At 40.3% G+C, this 20,205-nt stretch overlaps 1 protein-coding gene across 3 annotated transcripts in view; it reads right to left on the reverse strand.

Moving 5' to 3' along the window:
* The window catches only part of ABAT (4-aminobutyrate aminotransferase), a 60,998-nt gene that overhangs the window by 19,908 nt on the left and 20,885 nt on the right, over positions 1 to 20,205 (reverse strand). For all 3 annotated transcript variants that reach the window (XM_052773430.1, XM_052773432.1, XM_052773431.1), the window contains exons 2-5: positions 15,887 to 16,015; positions 4,291 to 4,388; positions 3,389 to 3,418; positions 2,700 to 2,817 (exon numbers count right to left, since the gene is read on the reverse strand). In XM_052773430.1, the coding sequence (XP_052629390.1) occupies positions 2,700 to 2,817; positions 3,389 to 3,418; positions 4,291 to 4,388; positions 15,887 to 15,956 (316 nt within the window). In that variant the 5' untranslated portion in view covers positions 15,957 to 16,015. The remainder of the gene's footprint in view (positions 1 to 2,699; positions 2,818 to 3,388; positions 3,419 to 4,290; positions 4,389 to 15,886; positions 16,016 to 20,205) is intronic.

The following is a 20,205-nucleotide window of genomic DNA, read 5'->3' on the forward strand; positions in this document are numbered from 1 at the left end:
TGCTGAACTGGTACATGGGTTCATAGTCATGAAATAACACCAGTAAGAACTAAATGGTTAAATAACTATTATATAACCATGGCAGACAAAGTCAAAAAGCTCTAGGCTGAGACAGCAAACAGACAGTAACTTGTTTCATTGCCTTGACCAACACAAGGGTTTGTAGATTTAAAAATCCACTCTCAAATACATTCCTATAAGAAGTGACAGAGCTGGCTCTTAAGAGAAGGGCACCTGCTTCATCACTCTTGCTGTGTGTCTAGATCAATGCAACAGGAAAGTACATGTCCTCCAGGCTCATGAATATGCCTGTATGCAAAAGGAAAAAAACTGGAGGCTGCTAAAATAATGAGATGGAGAAAGCCCAATGAATCCATTTGAACTGAGCAGCAGGCTGCTGTCAGTATCAAACTACACCTCTCCACATCTCTCCAAACAAAAACAGACCTTCCCAGCACTGGAAAACAGATTGTTTCATTTGCTGTTCCAGGATGTTTGCTAGTAAACACATCGATAGAATCTCCTCTTGCATTTGGCTCCATGGGGTTTCTAACTCTATTAGATTAGATACAGCTTTAAAGGAGCATTTTGTGCTACAACTTCCCAAAAAACATCTAAAAAACTGTTTTAATTTTTGTTTTTCAGCAAGAAACAGCCCAGAACATCTTTGCCAAGAGGTTTTTTTTACACTTCAATTCTTCTCTCTCTGCACAGGCACTTATTCCCTCTCAACCTCTGCTGATAAATATATTCTAGGGTAGCAGATCATTATTAAATCTTGGGGAGTCCTGACAGATTCATAAAAGGTTTTATAGGATTTACTTGCAGAGAGATAAGCACAGATGACTAGCGAGCACTTTGTGATCTTGTTTTGGTGTCCCAGTCTAGAACCTAACGCTGTCACCAAGCGGGACATTATTACCAACCTCTGCAGCTTCAGATAGTCAGTCTCATCATTCAGTACAACTTAAAAAAAAAAAATTAATGCTGTGTGTTCAGTTAGATTTAGGTCAGCCTGTAAGTATTAAACTTCCATTTACTTCTTGTTGCTACACGTCATAGAGCCATTATCTGAGAAGGTGTATGAAGCACTGTACTGTAGTTCCTTCATGACTGAGCAACATGTCATTTAGGACAAAAAACCCCAGCTGATCCTCAAGAAGGCATTGCCACACATGAAGGAGGAACTAGATGGCTTAGCTGAGGATCAGTTATAGGTACTGGAGTCTTATATCTATGTCACCAGTTTCAATCAACCAGAGAAAGTAAACTGCAGAAGCCCCTGCCCCTTTCTGCCCATTAAGAAAATATTTACCCCCTAATACTTCAGTATTTTATACACAAAGACTGTATTAGGAGGTATGCTTGCACCATCAAGCGCTACAAGGTCAGAAAGCCTCAGTGCACTGTCTGCACAATCTTAATTTCATTCTTTTGGAGCATGCACTGACTTTCCTTTGACTACATGACCATGCACTAGTTTCTCCAAATTAGCATTTCTTCTGTGAAGAATGGAAGGTCTTGAACACTAAATGCACTTCCTTTCCTAGAAACCTAAAATCCAATCCCATTTCAGTTGGATGAGTACTGGCATACAAGCATCGTGCTCCTTTGTCTCACCCCTATTTCCACATTATCGGTGACAAAGTTATTGCCGTGCAGACTCTAAAAGATAAAAAGTATCGAGAACTTGTGTTGATGAAAATAAGCTAGAAACATTGAAGAGTTCTGGAATGATTATGCATTTAGTGAGGAGCTACACAAGAGCAAAAATACTAACTGTCTGCAAAGAAGATTGGAATAAATGAAAACCCATTGCAGTCACAAGGTCTTAGATGCCAAAAATTTGGTCATGACCTGAACATCACTAAATTCTGTTCCCCAATAAATGAGGCCTGTAGGGATGATTTTGAGTCATCCTGGTTTCTATACATAGCATATCATCTACCTTTTAAACTACCCCAGCACTTCTGCTCATTTTGCTTCTGCAGAAATATATTTTTAAGCAACTGAGAGGAACCATAGACGAGGAACAAACAAACTGAACACCTACTGAACCTATATTCCCTGCAGTTGGGGTCTGCATCTCTGCCTTGCTTCTTTTCCTTCTTGAAATGCTTCACAAAAAAATCCACCAACTTTCCCACGCACTTGACAAGTCCATTGTTTGGTCCCTCAGCCCAACTGACCTGCCACCTTTGCTTTCACTCAGCACCACAGTTCAGTGTTTGGTCTCGTTTCATCCTACTGGAGTCCACGTGGCCAACTCCTTTTTTCAGTTCTTTTGAGATAGAAATGTTAACTAAAGCATATAATTTAATGTTAAAATGTTTAACCTATGTATGTTAATGTTTAAAACAGTAACATACTGTTCCAGAATCACAAAGTACACAAATCCAAGCAAACAAAGACAACCTCAATTGTGGAACTTGCATATTCAAATTAAGATTAATACTAGATCTTCTTCCAGGTACCACTATGTACTTCAAGTGAGCTGTAGCTACTGAATTTGTAGTTTCTTCAGCTATTCAAAACCACCACTACATAATACACAGCAGTGAGGTATACCCTGACTGCAACAAGGCATACGTTATGTCAGCTTTGGTTTTTTTAATCAACCAACTTCTCTGGTAGTGGCTGAGATGAGAAAACAACAGCTTGACGACAAAGCAAAAAGTTTTGGTACCACTGTCTCCTACCTATTGGGATGGATGAAATCTGAGAGTAGAGATCCAGCATGCGATTGCCATCTACATCTACTAAGTAGTTCCCTCGGCTCTCTTCATAATTGCAAAAAAAGTGTACAGCTTCTGCATTCTTAAAAGAAAAAACAAACAATTAATGCTTTAAAAAGTAGCAGTGTGTAAGAAGGTGCAACTAATGGTTATACAACAAAATCCGATAAAAATATCTCATTACAAGACACAAAGACATATTCATTGCATAGGAATTAACTGTAGAGCTATTTTTATAAAGAGGGACTGTGAAAAGGGCAAATATGCACTTTTTCTACAGAACTGAAGCACAGACTTTGAGGAATTGCTCATCTTGGGAAGTCAATATACACTTAGGTTGACATACTTTTAAGCTCAAGCTCAAATATACCTATGTTTTCACTGGCCACTTCATAACAACTCAAAAAGCACATAGGGTGTTTAAAGAAAAACCACTGATCCTACCAAATAATTCTGCAGTATTCAAAATATACTAAAAAAGATTCATTCAAATGCACGTATATACTATACATTATATACTCAGCGTGAAAACCCAGTCAGTGTTTCACATTTTTTTTTTTTGTATGGAAGTAAACATACAAATCAGGATTTTAAAACAAGTTCTGAAATCACAGTATTAACACCTCCCAAATTCAGAAAACTTGACAAAATACCTGAATGCCATTCAGCTGCTTCATTAATTCCTGAAGAAAAAGGAACATCAAAGAGTCTCAGGTATGTAATTACCAAATACTGAAGAAGAACATATGTTTCTTTTTTATGATCACATAAATCATATGCAAAACTTGCACTCCTATGTGCTTACCAGGCAACTCTACTTGCCACATTAACTTTCATAATGCATCTTGCAAATATTACAGTCAAACCTATTAACTGTGGCATGCAGAGCTACATGGGCTGCAAACACAGTTTAACAGTAAATCTCCAAAAAGAGAAAGCTGCCTCTTCTGTATTGATCCACTGAACTGAGAAAACAAGAGAGAAATCAGAAAATAAGAGAAGCCAGAGACAAGCAGAAGGGATACTGGCACATTGGTTCTAGAAAGACAGCTTATTTAAAAAAAAAACAAAACAAAACCAAAAAACCCCAAAAACGAAAACACCACCACCACCACCCCCCCACCACACCCCCCAAAACACACCACACACATAAATACTGACTCTGCCAGAGTAAAACAATGTCCGGCAAAGTGAAACTCTTGCTTCATTTCAAAACCAAAGCATTATTTCACATCATAAAAAGCCAACTAAGTTTCTGTTTCACCAGCAGCACAAGTAACCAAGTCTGGTGAGATGTTTCATCAAACTGATGCTCTTTTGCTTTCAATTACTTCATACAGGAAGTTGGCAGTTGAGATTCAGATCTCTCTCTCAGAGAGGGGCATTTAATTCATGAGCTTTTCATTCTCAGCATCTTGATAAAAGTGGGCATAGACTGTTATGAAATGATGTTTACTCATATCAGATTTAAGCTTTGGAATGAAATTTGTTTTTTAGCAAGTTAAACACAGCTAAAGAAAAAAAAAATACAAGCTACTATGCTTTGGGAACTTACTCTAGATCGTGGTCCAGGAACTTCTGTCTTCATTAGAGGTCCATCATAATCAAAATCCACATCAATTTTAGCTGCAGCTTGACTGATATATCTATGTCCTGTAAGAAATCATGAAAACCTGAGTACAGACCATATTTTCTGTGCTCTCCTCTCAGAATAAATATGCATACCTTACCTGACTGAGAACACTTGACAGATGAGACCAATTACATTGCACTGTCTGAAGCGAACTAAGTATCTCATCTTTGACAAGTGTTAAATAAAACTAATACCAATGAGGTGGCTTTAAAAAAAAAAAAAAAATCAAGTGAAATGACAAGGCAACCCTAAAGAAACAGAGGCAAATCTTACTGTAAAGGACAGGAGGACTAAGAGCACATCTGTTTCCATCTCTGTTGCTGAGTCTGTCCATTACGCCTTGAGCAAGCCTTTGCCATAAATTACCCACTCCTGTGCAGAGATGGTTTTGTTCACTATCAGTAATAACTGAAAAGCCTGATAGAGTCCACAGGTAAAAACCATTGTGATGTTCTGCAACAGCTCAAAGAACACCATTTGGGAAAGATTTGTCTCAGAAAGGTAAATGGCTGTGTTTAAAATAAATTCAAAGTCTCACATGAATCTAGCATCTTGCAGTGCATCTCTGAAATCTGGGTCAAAAATAGTGACAGGTTTTCCTCTGATCCTGCCTCTGACCTTGCTGTTCTTTATCCATGTGTGTAATTGGGGAATCATAATAAACTTGACATCTTAAGGAAACCAAAAGGCAAAAATCTCCTGTGCTTCATCAGTAACAGGCTCTGCTTCCATTTCTGAAGTAACTGTTTCAAAATACAGGGTTTAGGCATACTTTGTATGACAGAGACAGTTCTGGTAAGTGTATATTCCAAATATGTATGTATTCCATTAAGGGGATTACAGAATAATATAGGAATTGTACATTTGGAACAAAGGAAGTACAGACTCAAGAACTTTACCAAGGTGACCAGCAAGAGACTATGAACTTGCTCTGTACACTGTGGTTAAACTGTTGAACCAAACTAATGTTTTTAACAATTACATTTTTGTCACGGAGCACCTGCAAGCCTCTACCCAGCACAATATCAACAACAAATTAATCTTAATACACTTAACCTAGGGGTATCACGCTTGAAGCAGATCAACACCCGAAAGACGAGGGCATAACTTATTTTAGCCTGTGATAGACATTTTTAAGTTGGTGCAATTTGGATAGCCCAAAATGAAGATCCTTAGCTCTCCTTCTCATCAGTGGAAAGCCAAGCTGCAGTTCAGAGTGCCTTGCTCACCACTGGAAGTCAGCTCTTGCCTGGGGGGATTCGGAGCAGCGGAGCAGCACAGTTTAAAGTTACCATTCACCAGCATTGCCCTAGGCCAGGGCAGCACTGCCAGATGCTAAAATGATACAACACACCCCAATCCAGCAAAGTTCCAGAAAGGGAAACGCATGGGGAGGCAGGCCAGCACCCACGCACACAAAAAGCATCAGGGTGCAGCACTGCCGCTGGGAAGCCCCTTTTGCACTTCCATCCATAACCACCTCTCACTGCCAGAGTTTTGTTTCAGAAATGCACTAAAAATGTTTTTTGTTTGGAAACAACAGTTGTCAAATAAACCAAATATTTATCAAGGAGGTATACTATGGTATAATATGATACTGCTTGGCAGTGTTTTGAATACAGCCATTTGGCCAAAGTGTCCAACAGTGATTTGAGAGTTTGCCTCAGTTTGTATCAGCCCAAGTTGAGATGTCTCAAGCAAGCCTGATTTTGAGAAACTTTATGTGAAAAATCACAGCCCTCTCTAACTGAGCACTTAAATTCACTGCTCATTTTGGGAAAACTTAGTCTGCAAAGATGATTATTCTCCTCAGCTTTAATTCCAAGTCCTTATATCTGAGATGCGTCAGTGCCTCTCTGCAAAGCTATTAATAGGTTTCATTTCAGCAACACCACTTCATTTTTGTGTCATTTTGTTTAGCGTTCATGTAAATTGGAGACAGTGACAACTGCTCCACTGGAAAAAAAAAAAGCTACTGCATATAAAAGATCAAAAGGTACACAATTCATAGCCAATAAAGCTGCAGATTTAGTAGACACACTATGAAGTCTAAAAGGGGAAAAGAGACCAAACTAACCCTTTTGTGCACCCTGCTCCTTCCCCGATGGAGATCACAGCAAACCAGCGGCAAACATTTCTCCTTCTCCTGTGTCCTCTTCTCTCCCTCCTCCCAGGCTCTAGGTGCTACTTGATATGATAAAGGGGAAAGCACCGAGAGAGGTACAGAATATATAGGATATTTTGGTAGTCAGCAGTAACGGGAAAGATATGGCCCAGCAGCATACTGGGAATTGTTTGACACAGCTGCGAATTTAAGACAGGTGAACTGTAACCTGCATGCATGCTCCTCTTCCTCCTCCTCCTCCCCAGCCCTGCCTGGTGCTCTGCTGCCAGAGACCCTGTGCCGCCACGTCCCCTCTGTCCATCTCCCAGGGTCCTCCCACCCGGAGCAGCAGCTTACACAGGCACACCGCCTGCCTTAGTCTTTTTAACCGAGTTCTCATAAAAATGCACTTGTTCGGACAGTGATTAAAGATTTCCTCATCTGTTAACAACCAAGCCACTCCTGCAAGCATGCAAGATGCCTGACTGCCAGGCTCTACAACAGAGACCAATAGTCAAAGATTTCCCAGCCATCACCTGTGAGGTGTGGATAACATTTTATCTCTTTCACTTCCTTAAAGGACAATCTGTGAAGTATTTCAATAGATGAGGATTCTAAATTAAACACAAATTTTATTATTTCTCTAAGAAAGTTCTGTTGTGGATATTGCAAAGAGCATAGCCTCCCCTATGAAAACACACATATTTACAGAGCTGTACAACAGGGAATTCATTTAGAGAATATTTTACTGTTGTCCTAACTTGTTTAACATCACAAGACAAGAGGAGGTTGCTTCCATCACCCAGGCTGTGTAACAAACAAAGACCAAAACTGGTCAGCCTGCTTCATAGATCATCATCATCATCTTTTTGCAACTGCTTATGCCACAGCCTCTTTTGCATAGGTATGTTGAACTAGATATTTGCTAAGGGCACAGATGAGCGATTAAAAGCGAACAGTACTTTGCTGTGCAGTGCTCCACTAATTCACACTGGCATAGCTCGTGTCCATCAACAGACAGGTTTTCATACACAGCAAAGATTGGTCAAGTGAAACTAAAACATACAGGTCTTCCCAGAAGAAGAGTTGATTTAAAGATCATTTTTATCAAATTAGTAATGTTGGTCAATTTGTGAGACATTACTTTTTTTAAACAACAGCTTCAGGAGCAGCTTATCCAAACCACTATCATTTTCAATAAGTCTCCAAACCAAAGCCATCTAAAAAATGAGCAACACAAGTGACAGGCTTCCCTTCATTTGCTTGTTATCTCCTAAAGCATGCTACACATCATCACGCTCTACAAGCAAGTGATTTCTAGGCTGATTCACTAATACAAATTTAATTTTATATACTTGTTTTCAGGAGCCCACAGAGTATCTCATTTTACTAACACCAGTGTAATGGCAGCTATACCAATTTATTATTGATCCTTACACTTGTCAAAGAGTTGTTCCACCACCTAGCTCAGGCAAACACTATGGTTTGAATTTGAGGAACAGCTTGCCATAAATAAAGTGAAAATGCCCTGTATTACCAGATCATAGGATTTTGAAAAGTGTGGGGGTTTTTTCTTCCCCTTAGGTAGAGGATGAAGAATACAGGCTAGAACAAAACCCTCAAAAACCCCAAACCTCAAAATACTAAAAAAGCCTTTGATAGCAAAAGCTAAAACCAAAGTGGAGTTAATCTTCAAACTTTTTATTTTTTAATGAAGCTCTTCTCCCTTTGAGAGTATAACATAAATGATTGGCACAAACTCACAGAATTTCTAGCAAGGTCAACAGATTTATTCCGAATAGCCCACTTCACTACTCATCAGATATGCATACTTGTTCACAGGGTTGGTTAAAAATAAAAAAAACAACCCAAATTTTAAGAACACAAAAACATGGTTACCCTGCTTCCCCTCTTTAACTCTTTTTTTTCTTCCCCTACTCTTATTCAAGTAAATTGGGACTCTGATCAGAAATTTTAATGACAGTCTAAATGGCCGGCTCCTGCAAAAAGCTCAGTCTCTGTGTGACTTGTATTGGCACACACAGGTTGTGCAAGTCACTGGCACTCACATGTAAAGAGCTCTCCTCATCTAAGAGCATCTTAACAGCAAGAAAACAAACTTCAGCCACATGGCTGAAGACTTTTGAAGCCTAATGCTACCTCAGTGCCCAGGGATCTGTCCAAACGCTCATAAAATGAAACGAAAGGAAGCACATCAGTTTTTACTCTCTAAGGACTCGCGCTCTGCTTAACGCTGCAGAATTTAACAGAGAGGTTTGCCACAGCACTGCTCACCTTCAGACGGCCCGTTTCATTACAGTCTCAGAGGCTGCCTTTATCGTACAGGCAAGACTTGGAGCTCAGGCTGCTCTCAAAAGGCACCGACGTCAGAGCCCTGGTGAAAGACGGTCTGGCCACCCCCTGCACGAAGACTCACCAGCTTTCTGGCATCCCTCGTGCTGGATACTCTGCAACGCTTTGTCCTCCAGGCCCCGAGTAACTGCCGGGCGGGTGCTGCCTCTTGCTTCCAGGCGCCCGAGGCCCTGCACACAGAGCACAGCTCCGGGAGGCGGCTTGCTCTCCTGCAAAGGCTTTTCCAAGCACTTGGACACCGTGTGACAGATGGCCGCATCAATACTTGCTTTGTTTTGCCTGGAAGAGGATTTCAACCCAGAGACCGTGCTCTGTCGCTCTTGCTTCCCCCTACCCCAAGTATCAGTATCGTGTTCTCGCGATGTGAGTAAATGCAAGTAAATCAGATCGCTCGCTGTAGTTTCATCCCCTAGTAAACTACAGCGTGCTCTGCTCAGCTGGCATTTCTGGCTTGAAGGTACTCAATGTACTTTACAACTTAGCCCAAATTATTCCTGTTTGACTTTTTAATATCAGCTTACCCTGCAACAGAAACCCTGAAGTCACCCTGTAACTCAGGCTACTCCACTTTGATACTTACGAGTTTAGACGTCTGCACATCAGGTCTTGGTTTTGAACACTGACTGTACTTTGCCTCTCCAAAGGACAGTAGAGATGGGACAGATGAAAACTGAGATTCTCGTTATGTCTGAGCAAGGTATTTTCAAGAATTAAGAATCCCTGGTGGCTGGTCCTTAAGTGAACTAACAGCATTACCTTTGTAATAAAAGATCTAGAATACAGAAAATGCCACAAAGGTCAAGTGAGAACAATATTTCCCCAAATGGGGGAGCTGAAACCCTCCAACAAATCTCCACAGTGTGTATGTTTATTATGACTGTGTCACTGATGGACTGACAGCATATGCACATGATAACCTGTCACTGTTGATACTGATGTACCTGTACTGCTCTAACTCCTCCATGGAGGCAGCCTGATGCCTGTGTGGCTTTTTTATTTTAAAATTTCTTCAAAAGAAAAGATGGAAGCTCAACAAAAATATATTATTGGCCTAAACATCCTCACAGATCTATTTTTTTAAGCAATATAATTTTACGTAAATATTCTTAAATTCATATTGCACTATAACTTGTATGTACCTGGATGTTTCATTAAAGTTATGCTCTTGAGCCAATGGACCAAGTCAGTCCACTGACTTTCTGTTGAGGTCTATGATCAAACTGCAATAGAAAAAGGGTTTCTTGTGTTACGTTAGCTTAACTTAAGAACAGGACCAAATGACATGACCTCAGTTCTCATCTTAAAAGTGTGTAGAGGTAATGGGCTACAGCAGAGTGTCTGTCTCTGAAGCAGCATTAGGAAAGCTCTTAAATTACATTTAGCTAATATGACCGAGAACAGCACCCTTTTTCCTTGGTAAACAAAGCTGTCCCTTCACATCATGGCAAAAGTCAAAAAACAAACGTATGTACTATTAATGAACCTAATTATCAGAGAGCACATCAGCTGAACGATTTGCAGAGAATTTTCTACCCATGCCATTTAAAGAGGTTGGGTACGATAAGTTAAATTCTACTTTTGTTGTTTCTTGCAAAGAAGCTTCTTCTCAAAGCTCTATGCAACACACCTCATCTTTCTAAACACTTGAGTAACATCAGCAAATTATCACATCCTTCCTTTTCATCTAACAGGATGTCAAAATTTGCTAGCAGACAGAAAAGCTCATTTTCCAACTTCTCTTTTCCATGCTACCCTCATCACTCACCAGGTGTCTCACTCAGCAATTTTTAACAAAGTACCACATTGCTATAGCAACATAATTAATATAAGTACACCCTTCTAATGTTTTGTGATGTTGGTATTCACAAACAGCACTACTGTTAGCAGGTCTCTGTGCTAAGGAGTGATCTCTGCTAGCAAGAGCTAGGTTCAACACAGGGCTAGAAAGAAAGCGCTTAAACCTCTGATATGTTTGACCACAAATAACACTCAGATAAACACAGTTCCTGAGTGTACAACAACTGGATATTACCTGGGAGAAACTCCAGCGGAGGCACTGAAATTACATCAGTGTAATTAAGAGAAGGAACTACTCCAAGGAAAAAAAAGAAAAGAAGATAAGTGAAAATAAATGCTGGCATACCAGATCTCTCAAATGCAAGTGTTTTGCTGTGAAAGAGTATAAAGTGAATGCTCTCCAGTCCCCAAGGAGGCACATTACATGTGCCATAGCACCGCTGCCCTCTGCAAGTGCAGAAACGCAATCTCCCTTGCATGCCTTTAACTTCCACTCCATCGTGTCTATCAAATCACCTTCCAGACAGAATTTTTAGAGTGTGGAGGCCCTGACAGCCAAAAGTAGGAGGACTGCAATTTCCCCCAAGTCCTCTTTTAGGTGCTGGAAGTAGAATCTGTTACTAACAGATCTTGAAACGAAATGGCAAAAGGCCAGGCTAGCTAGAGATGTTTGGAAAACGAACATCGCTATTGCATAATATTGTGAAAACTGAGCTTGCTATTTACAGAGTGCTTACGCTCTAAGATCAGAAGCTCTTCCACATGAGATTGTCTGCGTTTCAGTACTCCCACATACACACTGGAGATTTTATTGGAACAGGATTCTCCAAAGACGAAGAAAAAATCCGATACCAAACATGCCGTACAGAAGTGGAAGCTCCTGTAAGAAAGAGTAAGTACAGTTCCCCCTCCCAATCACAGCATAATCCCAAATCAACTCTTCAGCAGAGTTACAGGAGCATCCAGCTGCTGGTTTTCTTGTGATCTGAATCAGTCATAACATCCTTCCTCGCTTGCAGCACAACAGACCAGAGTTAACAGCTATGAGAGCTCATCAGGACACCTCTAGAGATGAAGAGCCACAAGGAAGGCCCAGGTGGGAAAACACAGCCAGCATTGCCACAGCCACCCTTTGTGGCACAGAAAGAACAAGAAAATTAGGTAGGAACATCAAAGGCCTTACATTCATTCAAGCAACTGAGAACTGAAGTCCAAGCTTAGCCTCGTAGCAGAGCCTCCTTCCAACAACAGGTTTTTATACAAAGATTTTTATATATCTCAGCTTTTTGTGGGAACATTTGGTCAGACTGAAAAGTAAAGGTTCCTCAGTCCAGCAGGAAAGGTTGTACTCGAGAGCCACCAATGGCCAGTTCCCAGGGCATCAGCTGAAGGTGACCTCAAGTCCGTGTTCTCTACAATGCAGGGAAGGGAATTGATCCTTGCTTCTCACACACATCCCTCACACATATCCAGGTTGTTCTCTCTGATTTCCTAGGGAAGCTCCTAATGTACAAACTGAACTAAAAAAAGTAGAAAGTCTTAGCAAGGATTAATACTGGAGACAAAAGTAGGACTGAGAGTAAATTTTTCTCATGGCTTTCCAGCCTCTTTCCGGTAACTGTGATGGGGACAAGTCAATAATTAATATCAACATCTCTCAAACTTTACTGCAGCACACCTGTGAGATAAAACATTATTATCCTCTGTAGAGAGATAGAAAACAGACTGAGATAAGTGAGGTACAGCCTCAATTGTAGTTAGTCCATTTAGGGCACTGCAATAAAACTGCAGAGAATCTGAAGGAAAAAAACTGGACCTACAAGGAGAGACTGAAACAGTATTTAGACCAGTTGAGAAAAAAGTATGAGGTCTTGGGGGATGTAATAGGTTTCAAATACATAAAAGGCTGCTGCAAAGAAAAAATAAACATTCCAGCTTGCAGGTCCTTTGAGGGCAGGGCAAATAGTAAGGATCTGATTTTTTTTCCTGTTTTGAAACTTAGGTTAAATATTAGAAAAAAGTTTTAAAGGTACGGTCAGTTCAGCAATACAACAGATTGCCTAGGGAAGCTGCAGAAGCTGCACTGCTAGGGGCCTTTAAGAACAGGTCAGCATCCTAGAAGGGGATGGGCATGGACTAAAACAAATTGATGCTACCTTAAGGCAGAAGATTGACCTTTCAGCATGCTGTCCAGTTCAAGATTCAAAGATAAATTCAACCCCTTAGGGTTATCAGTAGGAAACTGAACCTAGATCTCTGGAGTCCCAGCCTGTCCTCATAATTACGGTACTACCCTACCAGCTAACAACCAACTGCACCTTCATCTGCCTCCGAAGCATGGAAATGGAACAGCTTTCCTACTCCATTGGCACAGCTGATAAAACCAGAGCTCGCAGAAGCAGAATAAGCATTTACATTCAGACTATCAGTTGTGATCACCTTGCAGCACACCGGGCTGACAGTAGCAACAGAACTCAATTCAGGTAAGACACAACACTGAGGTACGTCGTCATTTCTCCAACATGAGTCGCCTCTCCCGGATTTGCCTGGCTGTTACCATCCTGACAGCACTATGCATGAGTCTTTGTAAAAAAAGATTAGGCTACCTACTCAGTCTATTGTCATTCTTCTGCCACCCTTCAAATTGTAGTGAACTTTACCTTCAAGGCCAAATTATCAAGTAGATCAAATACATAAGGAAAATAAACCCATACCTGATTAATGCTTATCTTTAAGGAAGGTGTAAGGACTCCAAATACTTTCAGGGTTCATGTTTTTGGGGAAGATTTAAGTTGCATATTACTTTCATATGTTTTGCTTAACTTTTGCATTTTGATGAACTTGCATTATTTTCATTTTCCCTTTCTAGTTAGCTTGCCACAGACTAGCACTGTTAGTAATGAGAACACTACAAGCAATAGTTAAATAAAAAAAATTCTCCAACCAGATGCTTATCTCTTGTCCCAAGTTCCTTAAAAGATTGAGGGCCTAAAATCCATCTTAATTAGAATTAAACACTAGCCCCCACGTACAACTAGAGAAAAGGTTCCTAGAAATATTTTGATTCATATAAAGCTTAGTTACCTTTGTTCCCACGTGTTTTACAACAGTGAATGTGCATGTAATTCTTTGCTGCAGCAAATGCAAACTTGGCAACATCCTTCCTTTCCACATGCCCCTTTTTTGTCAGTAACCAGCTTATTTCATGCTCAGGGCCAGCACAATGCTAACTCCCACATTTGCTTTAAAAATCAGAAATAATCAAGGATGAAAAAATCTCTTTCTGTAAATAAATTTATCATAGATTCAAGCTGAACAGGATTATTGTGCTTAATGCACACACACAACTGAAACATGACAGCCCAGAGACGTAGAGACTTCTACCAAGAGGCAATCTATTCTCTCCTCCTCTCCACCTCCATCCCCCCTTTGCAAACCCTGTCATTTCAGTACCCACAGAAAGAAATTAACAGACCAAATGGCACCACAGGATTTTTGTGGGAGTAATGTACAAGTCTCTTTTTTAGTCTGTAAAGCTCCGAACTTGAGTGCTCAAAAATACCTTGGAGGAAAGCACTCTGCAGCAGAGAGCTCCTGGATGTCGCCCTCAGCATCTCCCTAAAAGCCAGCAGAGACCAGTGGCACTGCAACCTTAGCTGGGACTCACCAGGAAAATGGCCTGAAGCTCTGATTTTTGCTACAAGTGTCAGTCTTCTGCCTATTCTGTCAGCCAGGAATGTTGCAGGCTAAAATACTGCCAGGATACTGCCAGTTTCTTCTAGTGAGGGGTTCTCCTCTTGCTCCATCTTTTCTAATCTCTGGACAGACACACGAAGCATTCAGTCCCAAAGGCCACAGGTCTGTTACACGACCTGCAGCCAGGACCCTCTATTCTTTGCTTCAATAGTTTAGCAGGTTTTCCCACTTACAAGTTTCCTGAAAACGAGGATGGATTAACAGAGCCTGGAGTTGCTTTCCTTTCTTGTTGAAGATCTACACCCCCTCATTGCAACGGTGAGAAAGGAAGAATGAGTTAGTGCATCGCTCTCCAGTGACCTCAAGTATCTTGCACAACTGCAATATATTTGTCTTTGTGGTTGGGAAGCAGCGTAGGAGTGTGCAAGACACTGGGAGGGACAGGGAGCATTAAGTGATACTGAGATGACAGATTAGCTCAAAGGACTGACAACTAACGAAGGCCTGGTTGCTGCAAGCACTTTCCATTGTCCACTATCGACCAAACGATCACTGCTCTTGCACAGCGCAGATAATCAGTGCGTCACTCCCATAAATAGAAGTGCATCCTGTACTGAAATACTGACCTAATACTTTTCCAATAGTTACAAGAGCTGACTTTGTGTTCTTTAGCCAAAGGTCAGCTGCTCCCCAAAGTGTATTATTTAAAAGGAAATCAATCATGCTTAAGTTTCTGAGCAAATGGAAGCGTTCTGTGTTTGCCTGGCAGTGGCAGAAGGAGCACAATGGCACTGCAGAAGAAGGGATGGAGGAGAAAAGAAACATTAATATTTACTCAGTCACAGAAGCCGTTCAGCCATACTGTATTCAGTATAACAGCACATAAAATGGATGCCAGATCTTAGATTCTACACTGCTTTGTCCAAAAAAGCCAACAGAAATTTATTTCTTATATATATTTCACAGAGATTGCAGGTTTAATATAGACATACACATGCCAAATGACAAGCTGGGGCCAAGCAAGAACTTGCCATTATACACTTAGGAGAAAGTAGTTTGATGCCATGTGGTAGGTTTTTATTTCACACTAGAGCTAACTCCAAACAGAAACACACATCCCCAGTGAGGGCCATCTCTTCATGTCACTCACACAAAACCTCTCCAAAGGGAAGACTGGCAGGGTCATGCTACATAGCACAAAGACAAAAACCGGTTGATTTTGATGGATGGTTGTTTCATCTCTGCACCATGTAGCATCAGAAAGTAAGAGCAGAGTTCCAAGGGCTGAAGAGCTTTGTTTCAGTTAGCATGTTTACAGCGCACATTATTAACTAAATGAGTTCTTGTTTGCAGAATAAAAAAAACCCACAGCACCTTTGTGGGCCACTTCTGGACTACAACTGCATCATTATCTAAGATGCAGAACAACATATTCTTCAAGTTTTGAAAGATTCAACATCCAGTAGTGTTCAAACTGGAATTTTGTCCACTAGCATAAAGTGAATGCTCACCAAATACAAAGCAAGAAAATACAAAAAAACCACTTACCAAATACAAGCAATCTGGAGTTTTGCTGCAGGCAACAGGTCAGCTGTCGACTAAGCAACATTGATGCCATTTTATCTTTTCTTTACTCAAAAAGACTCAATCTTGAGAGACTTCTTGCCGGCTGACGTTCTGAAAAAAAGAAAAGCATACACTTATTCATGTCCCTGTGGATGCAGCCACTATTACTGCATCATTCGTTTCAATTTCCACTTTCACTAATTTAAATCCAAAGAAACTGAAAGCATGCTTTGATGGATTAATGCTGACGTTCAGAGCAGTCTCAGGATTGAGACCCAAGGCTGATGTTAGGTCTTGTTGAGGCAAATGACTACTAGGCTAAATCTGTATCTCCCAGCTTTAGCGGGGCCAAGGGGTAAAGATCATTACCTGTTTTCCCTTGCTCCTCTTCTCTACTTTCTCTATATATGTGGACTACATTGAACTTTAAAAAAATTGTTTCCAGTCAGTCTCTCAAGCCAATCTGTTATTTTGATTCAACCTAAGTTTATAAGAAAAATCTCATCTAATACAAAAATACAGCAAGACAAATGTTAGGAAAGAAAAGAAAAATCAGTCCCCTGAAAAAACAATTAATCACATCTCTATGAATAGAGACTGTGATAGCTGGGATTGTTCAGCCTGAAGAAAGCTCAGGTTGCATCCCATCAATGTGTAATAAATACCTGACGGGAGGGAGTGAAGAAGGAGCCAGGGTCTTCTCAGTGGTGTCCAGTGACTGGGTAAGAGGCAATGGGCACAAACTGAAATACAGTAAGCTCCATCTAAACATAGAAAAACTCTGGACAGATCACCCAGAGAGGGTGTGGAATCACCATACTTGGAGATATTCAAAACCCAACTGGACATGGACCTGAGCAGCCCGCTTTAGGTGGCCCTGCTTGAGCATGATGGTTGGACCAGATGACCTCCAGAGGTCCCTTCCAACCTCAGCTATTCTGTGATTCTACCTCAGCTAGTTAAATATAAATGACCTTCTAAAGTCAAGTAGCACAAATGATAATATGACTCCTTTTTCACTCTGGATCACCTGTGCAGAAAGCCTGGCTGGAAGTCATAAATAGGTAAAATAGATCATTGAACTATTATCCAGGATACAGGTTAAATTCAAACTTTACGCTTAGAATTGTGGTACCCTGTGTTCTATGTAGAACACTAGAGGCCTTCTTTGCCTGTACAGAGACTACGTTGGCATTTTTCACCTCACTGGATGGCCCTCCACTCTCAGTGGGTGTAGACCGTCTAGTAGCAGTGGACCGAGGCTTGCAGTCCAAATGAAATGTCACTGTTACCTGTAAACCTCCTGGAAAGAACTGTATTCAACAAATACGCTCTGAGAATGGAGCTGATCTTCCAGCAGAAAGAGATCACAGCTTACTGCTTACATCATTTCTATGCCATCAATAAAATACACAAACAGATGTTGGCAACTAGATGCAGGGAAGCATTTGATCTATTGCTACCATGATAGGAAGTATCTCTTACCCAAGACTAATATATCAGAAATTTAATTTCTGTATTGTCTTTAGCCAAGATACCATTTGCTTTCCTTCATTCTTGAGCTTTTTCAAAATTGGCAAAAGAAAACAAAAAACTCCTTGCCTACGGAGATCTATTAATTCACAGACCTATTAATACTTAGGTACAAAGAAAATTCCCTGTGCCTTCCCAGACAATTGACGTAGCACTTAGTTTCACTTAGTTTGCTCTGAGTTCAATTTAAAATTCAAGGTATTTTGAAATCTGCCACTGTGAGCAAACACTTGCACAACATTTGTGCGCACACTGGAAAAAGCTAGATTAAGGTAAGGTTTTGGGTCAGAAGTGTAAAGGGACCTAGTTAAATTTTTTCAGAAAAGAGTAACTTCACTTATAAGACAGGATTAATTTAATTATTTTTTTTTCACCCTCAGCTTTTTTCTTTATTTGTGCTAACTTTTGCATAATCAATGCATAAAGAAATATCCCAATACCATAAATTTCTTATCTCAGGACCATCCTCTAGCAAAAAACAAATGCAAGTCTAAGTCAGTGAGACTACAACTGTGGGAAAAAAAGCTGTTAAAGGCTGAATCAGTCCAGCACCTCTCACAATGATTAACCACCTTAATTGATGTCTTCTCTTCAAAGCTATTTATCTGGTCTGTACTTCTGCAATCTACAATTCCCTCCTTAAGTTTGCTCTGCAAAGTATTACTTTCTAAAAGTCTCTAGGAGTCTGTTAAAAGCTAACATGAACATAGCTTTGCAGGAACTGACAAATGGAGCAGTGCAAACCTACCTATGGCAGAAGGCTAAAACAACCCACCGAGGTTTGCTTTGTCATTCTAACCTTCAATCATCTCCCGTGGGTGTTTTGCTACCAGCTGACTAATCTACCTTCCCCACAATGATGAGATGCCTCTTCACATACAAATCAAACATACCTTCCAGTCATGCTACATGGTTGTACCCACCGGTGTCCAGGTTTCCCTTCAGCAGTACCTACTCTTCCTTCCCTAGGTGAACCACTCCTACATCTTTGCTCCCAGAATGTTATTTTGTCTTTTACTTACATCTACTGTTTATCTTAAGTCCTTTAATAGTTAAAATACAGTATTCATAAAAGGTCAAAAATATATTTGGAAATGGTATTGGCTTTCTGAAATACTCATAGAAAAAAATTATTGCAAGAGGTTTAAAAATAAAGTAGCTTAGCCCTAATTTTCCTTGACAGTTGTTATATAAAATATTTTACCATTTTCCAGTCCAGAGTCAGAATAAATCGTGTAATGTCAGATGTGAGTATAACTAAAATCAACTACTTCTCCATCTCCATTATGCACACATATTCTCACAGGAGATCAGCTGATGTGATTGGTACAGTTGTCTAAGCATGTTATTTGCTTATCATAATAACCAATTGAAATTTGCCTCCATAATTCATCTCTTGATCAATTCCCACCAGCCTAGCTTGTTCTAGCACTGCAAGCAGCAGTGGCACAGTTTGCAAGCCAGCAGAAATCAGTTCTCGTGCACGTGTCAAAACCGCAGCAAAGCCACGCTCCATCACCGCTGCTGCTTCGGAGCAACTGCGTACAGTTTCAGATTCTTTAAAATCTAGGCAAAATACATCCACCAATTTCAGATATCAGACTGTAAAGGGGATATGAAAGACAATGTTTGGATTAGATTTGTGATTAAACGCTAGCTACCTTAGACCTCAAAGAAATGAGACTCTTCCAGAAAAAGAGATTCATAAAAGTCTTCTCTAAATATTTTTCCTCTAATGGCAACTGCCTGAGCTGGAGAAGGCCATCGTTACAGATGACTGTACAAAACAGCTATTCTGAAATGAATGTTCAATGCATTAATTTTGCAGATATATTTGCAAATGTATTTGCATATATTTTTGTATGGAATTTTGCATTACATAAACACATGCATTGGCAAATACAGCTTAAGTCATAGTCACAAGAAAAATTATTTTCAAAGCAGAAGCTCAGTACAGTTTATGGAGCACATGAAACATAAGGATATGTGGACTTTTTAAATGCACACTGTGAAATTGGTTGTATTTTTTTAAACGGCAGCTGTTAAAATTCTGTACTGAGTGATTATTTCTGACAGGCAAAATTAGTTACTAGGAACGACAACAGTCATTCAGTGCAGCAGCAGAAACCTATTGTGAACTATAAAGACACATTGTTTCTGTGAGCTAACAAGATTATGTTTCTTAGGTGGAACCCCTGGAAAAATAAAAAAAAAATTAGAGAGGGACCCCAGCATTCAGGGGCACTCGATCCCGATACAGGAGTGAAAATATACAAACAAGGAGTTCATATAGCATTCTCGCTTGCTAGCAGAGAAGCTAATGCAGCATGACGTCTGGGTTTCAGGCTGCAGCTTGCAAAAACCTGCCTCTGAAAGCATCCTCGGGATAGATGCAAAGGTAAGAGGTGAAACAGAGACACTGCAAGACACGGATGAAGAGTCGGCACTGCAGATTTGCATCTCTTTGTTGCAATTCACACGAAAGACACAGAAGCCTGTTTTAAATTCATGGGGGCACATTCATCTGTCCTTCAGCAGCTCCAAACCCATTTAACCATGAACAATTAAGTGGTTTAGAAACAGCAGCACAAGCTGCACACGGCAATTACTCCACAAGTCTTCACAATATGTATTTGGGGAGCAGGACGTAAAGCCAAATTCATTCCTTTCTTGCTGTATTCCTTTGCTTGACTTTTCTGTGATGCACAGCAGCCAGGGGATTGTCATGCTACACGTTAACTGTGAAATTTAAAACATCTCAAACTATC

Source organism: Harpia harpyja, chromosome 21 (assembly GCF_026419915.1).
Source record: "Harpia harpyja isolate bHarHar1 chromosome 21, bHarHar1 primary haplotype, whole genome shotgun sequence".
NCBI lineage: Eukaryota > Metazoa > Chordata > Aves > Accipitriformes > Accipitridae > Harpia > Harpia harpyja.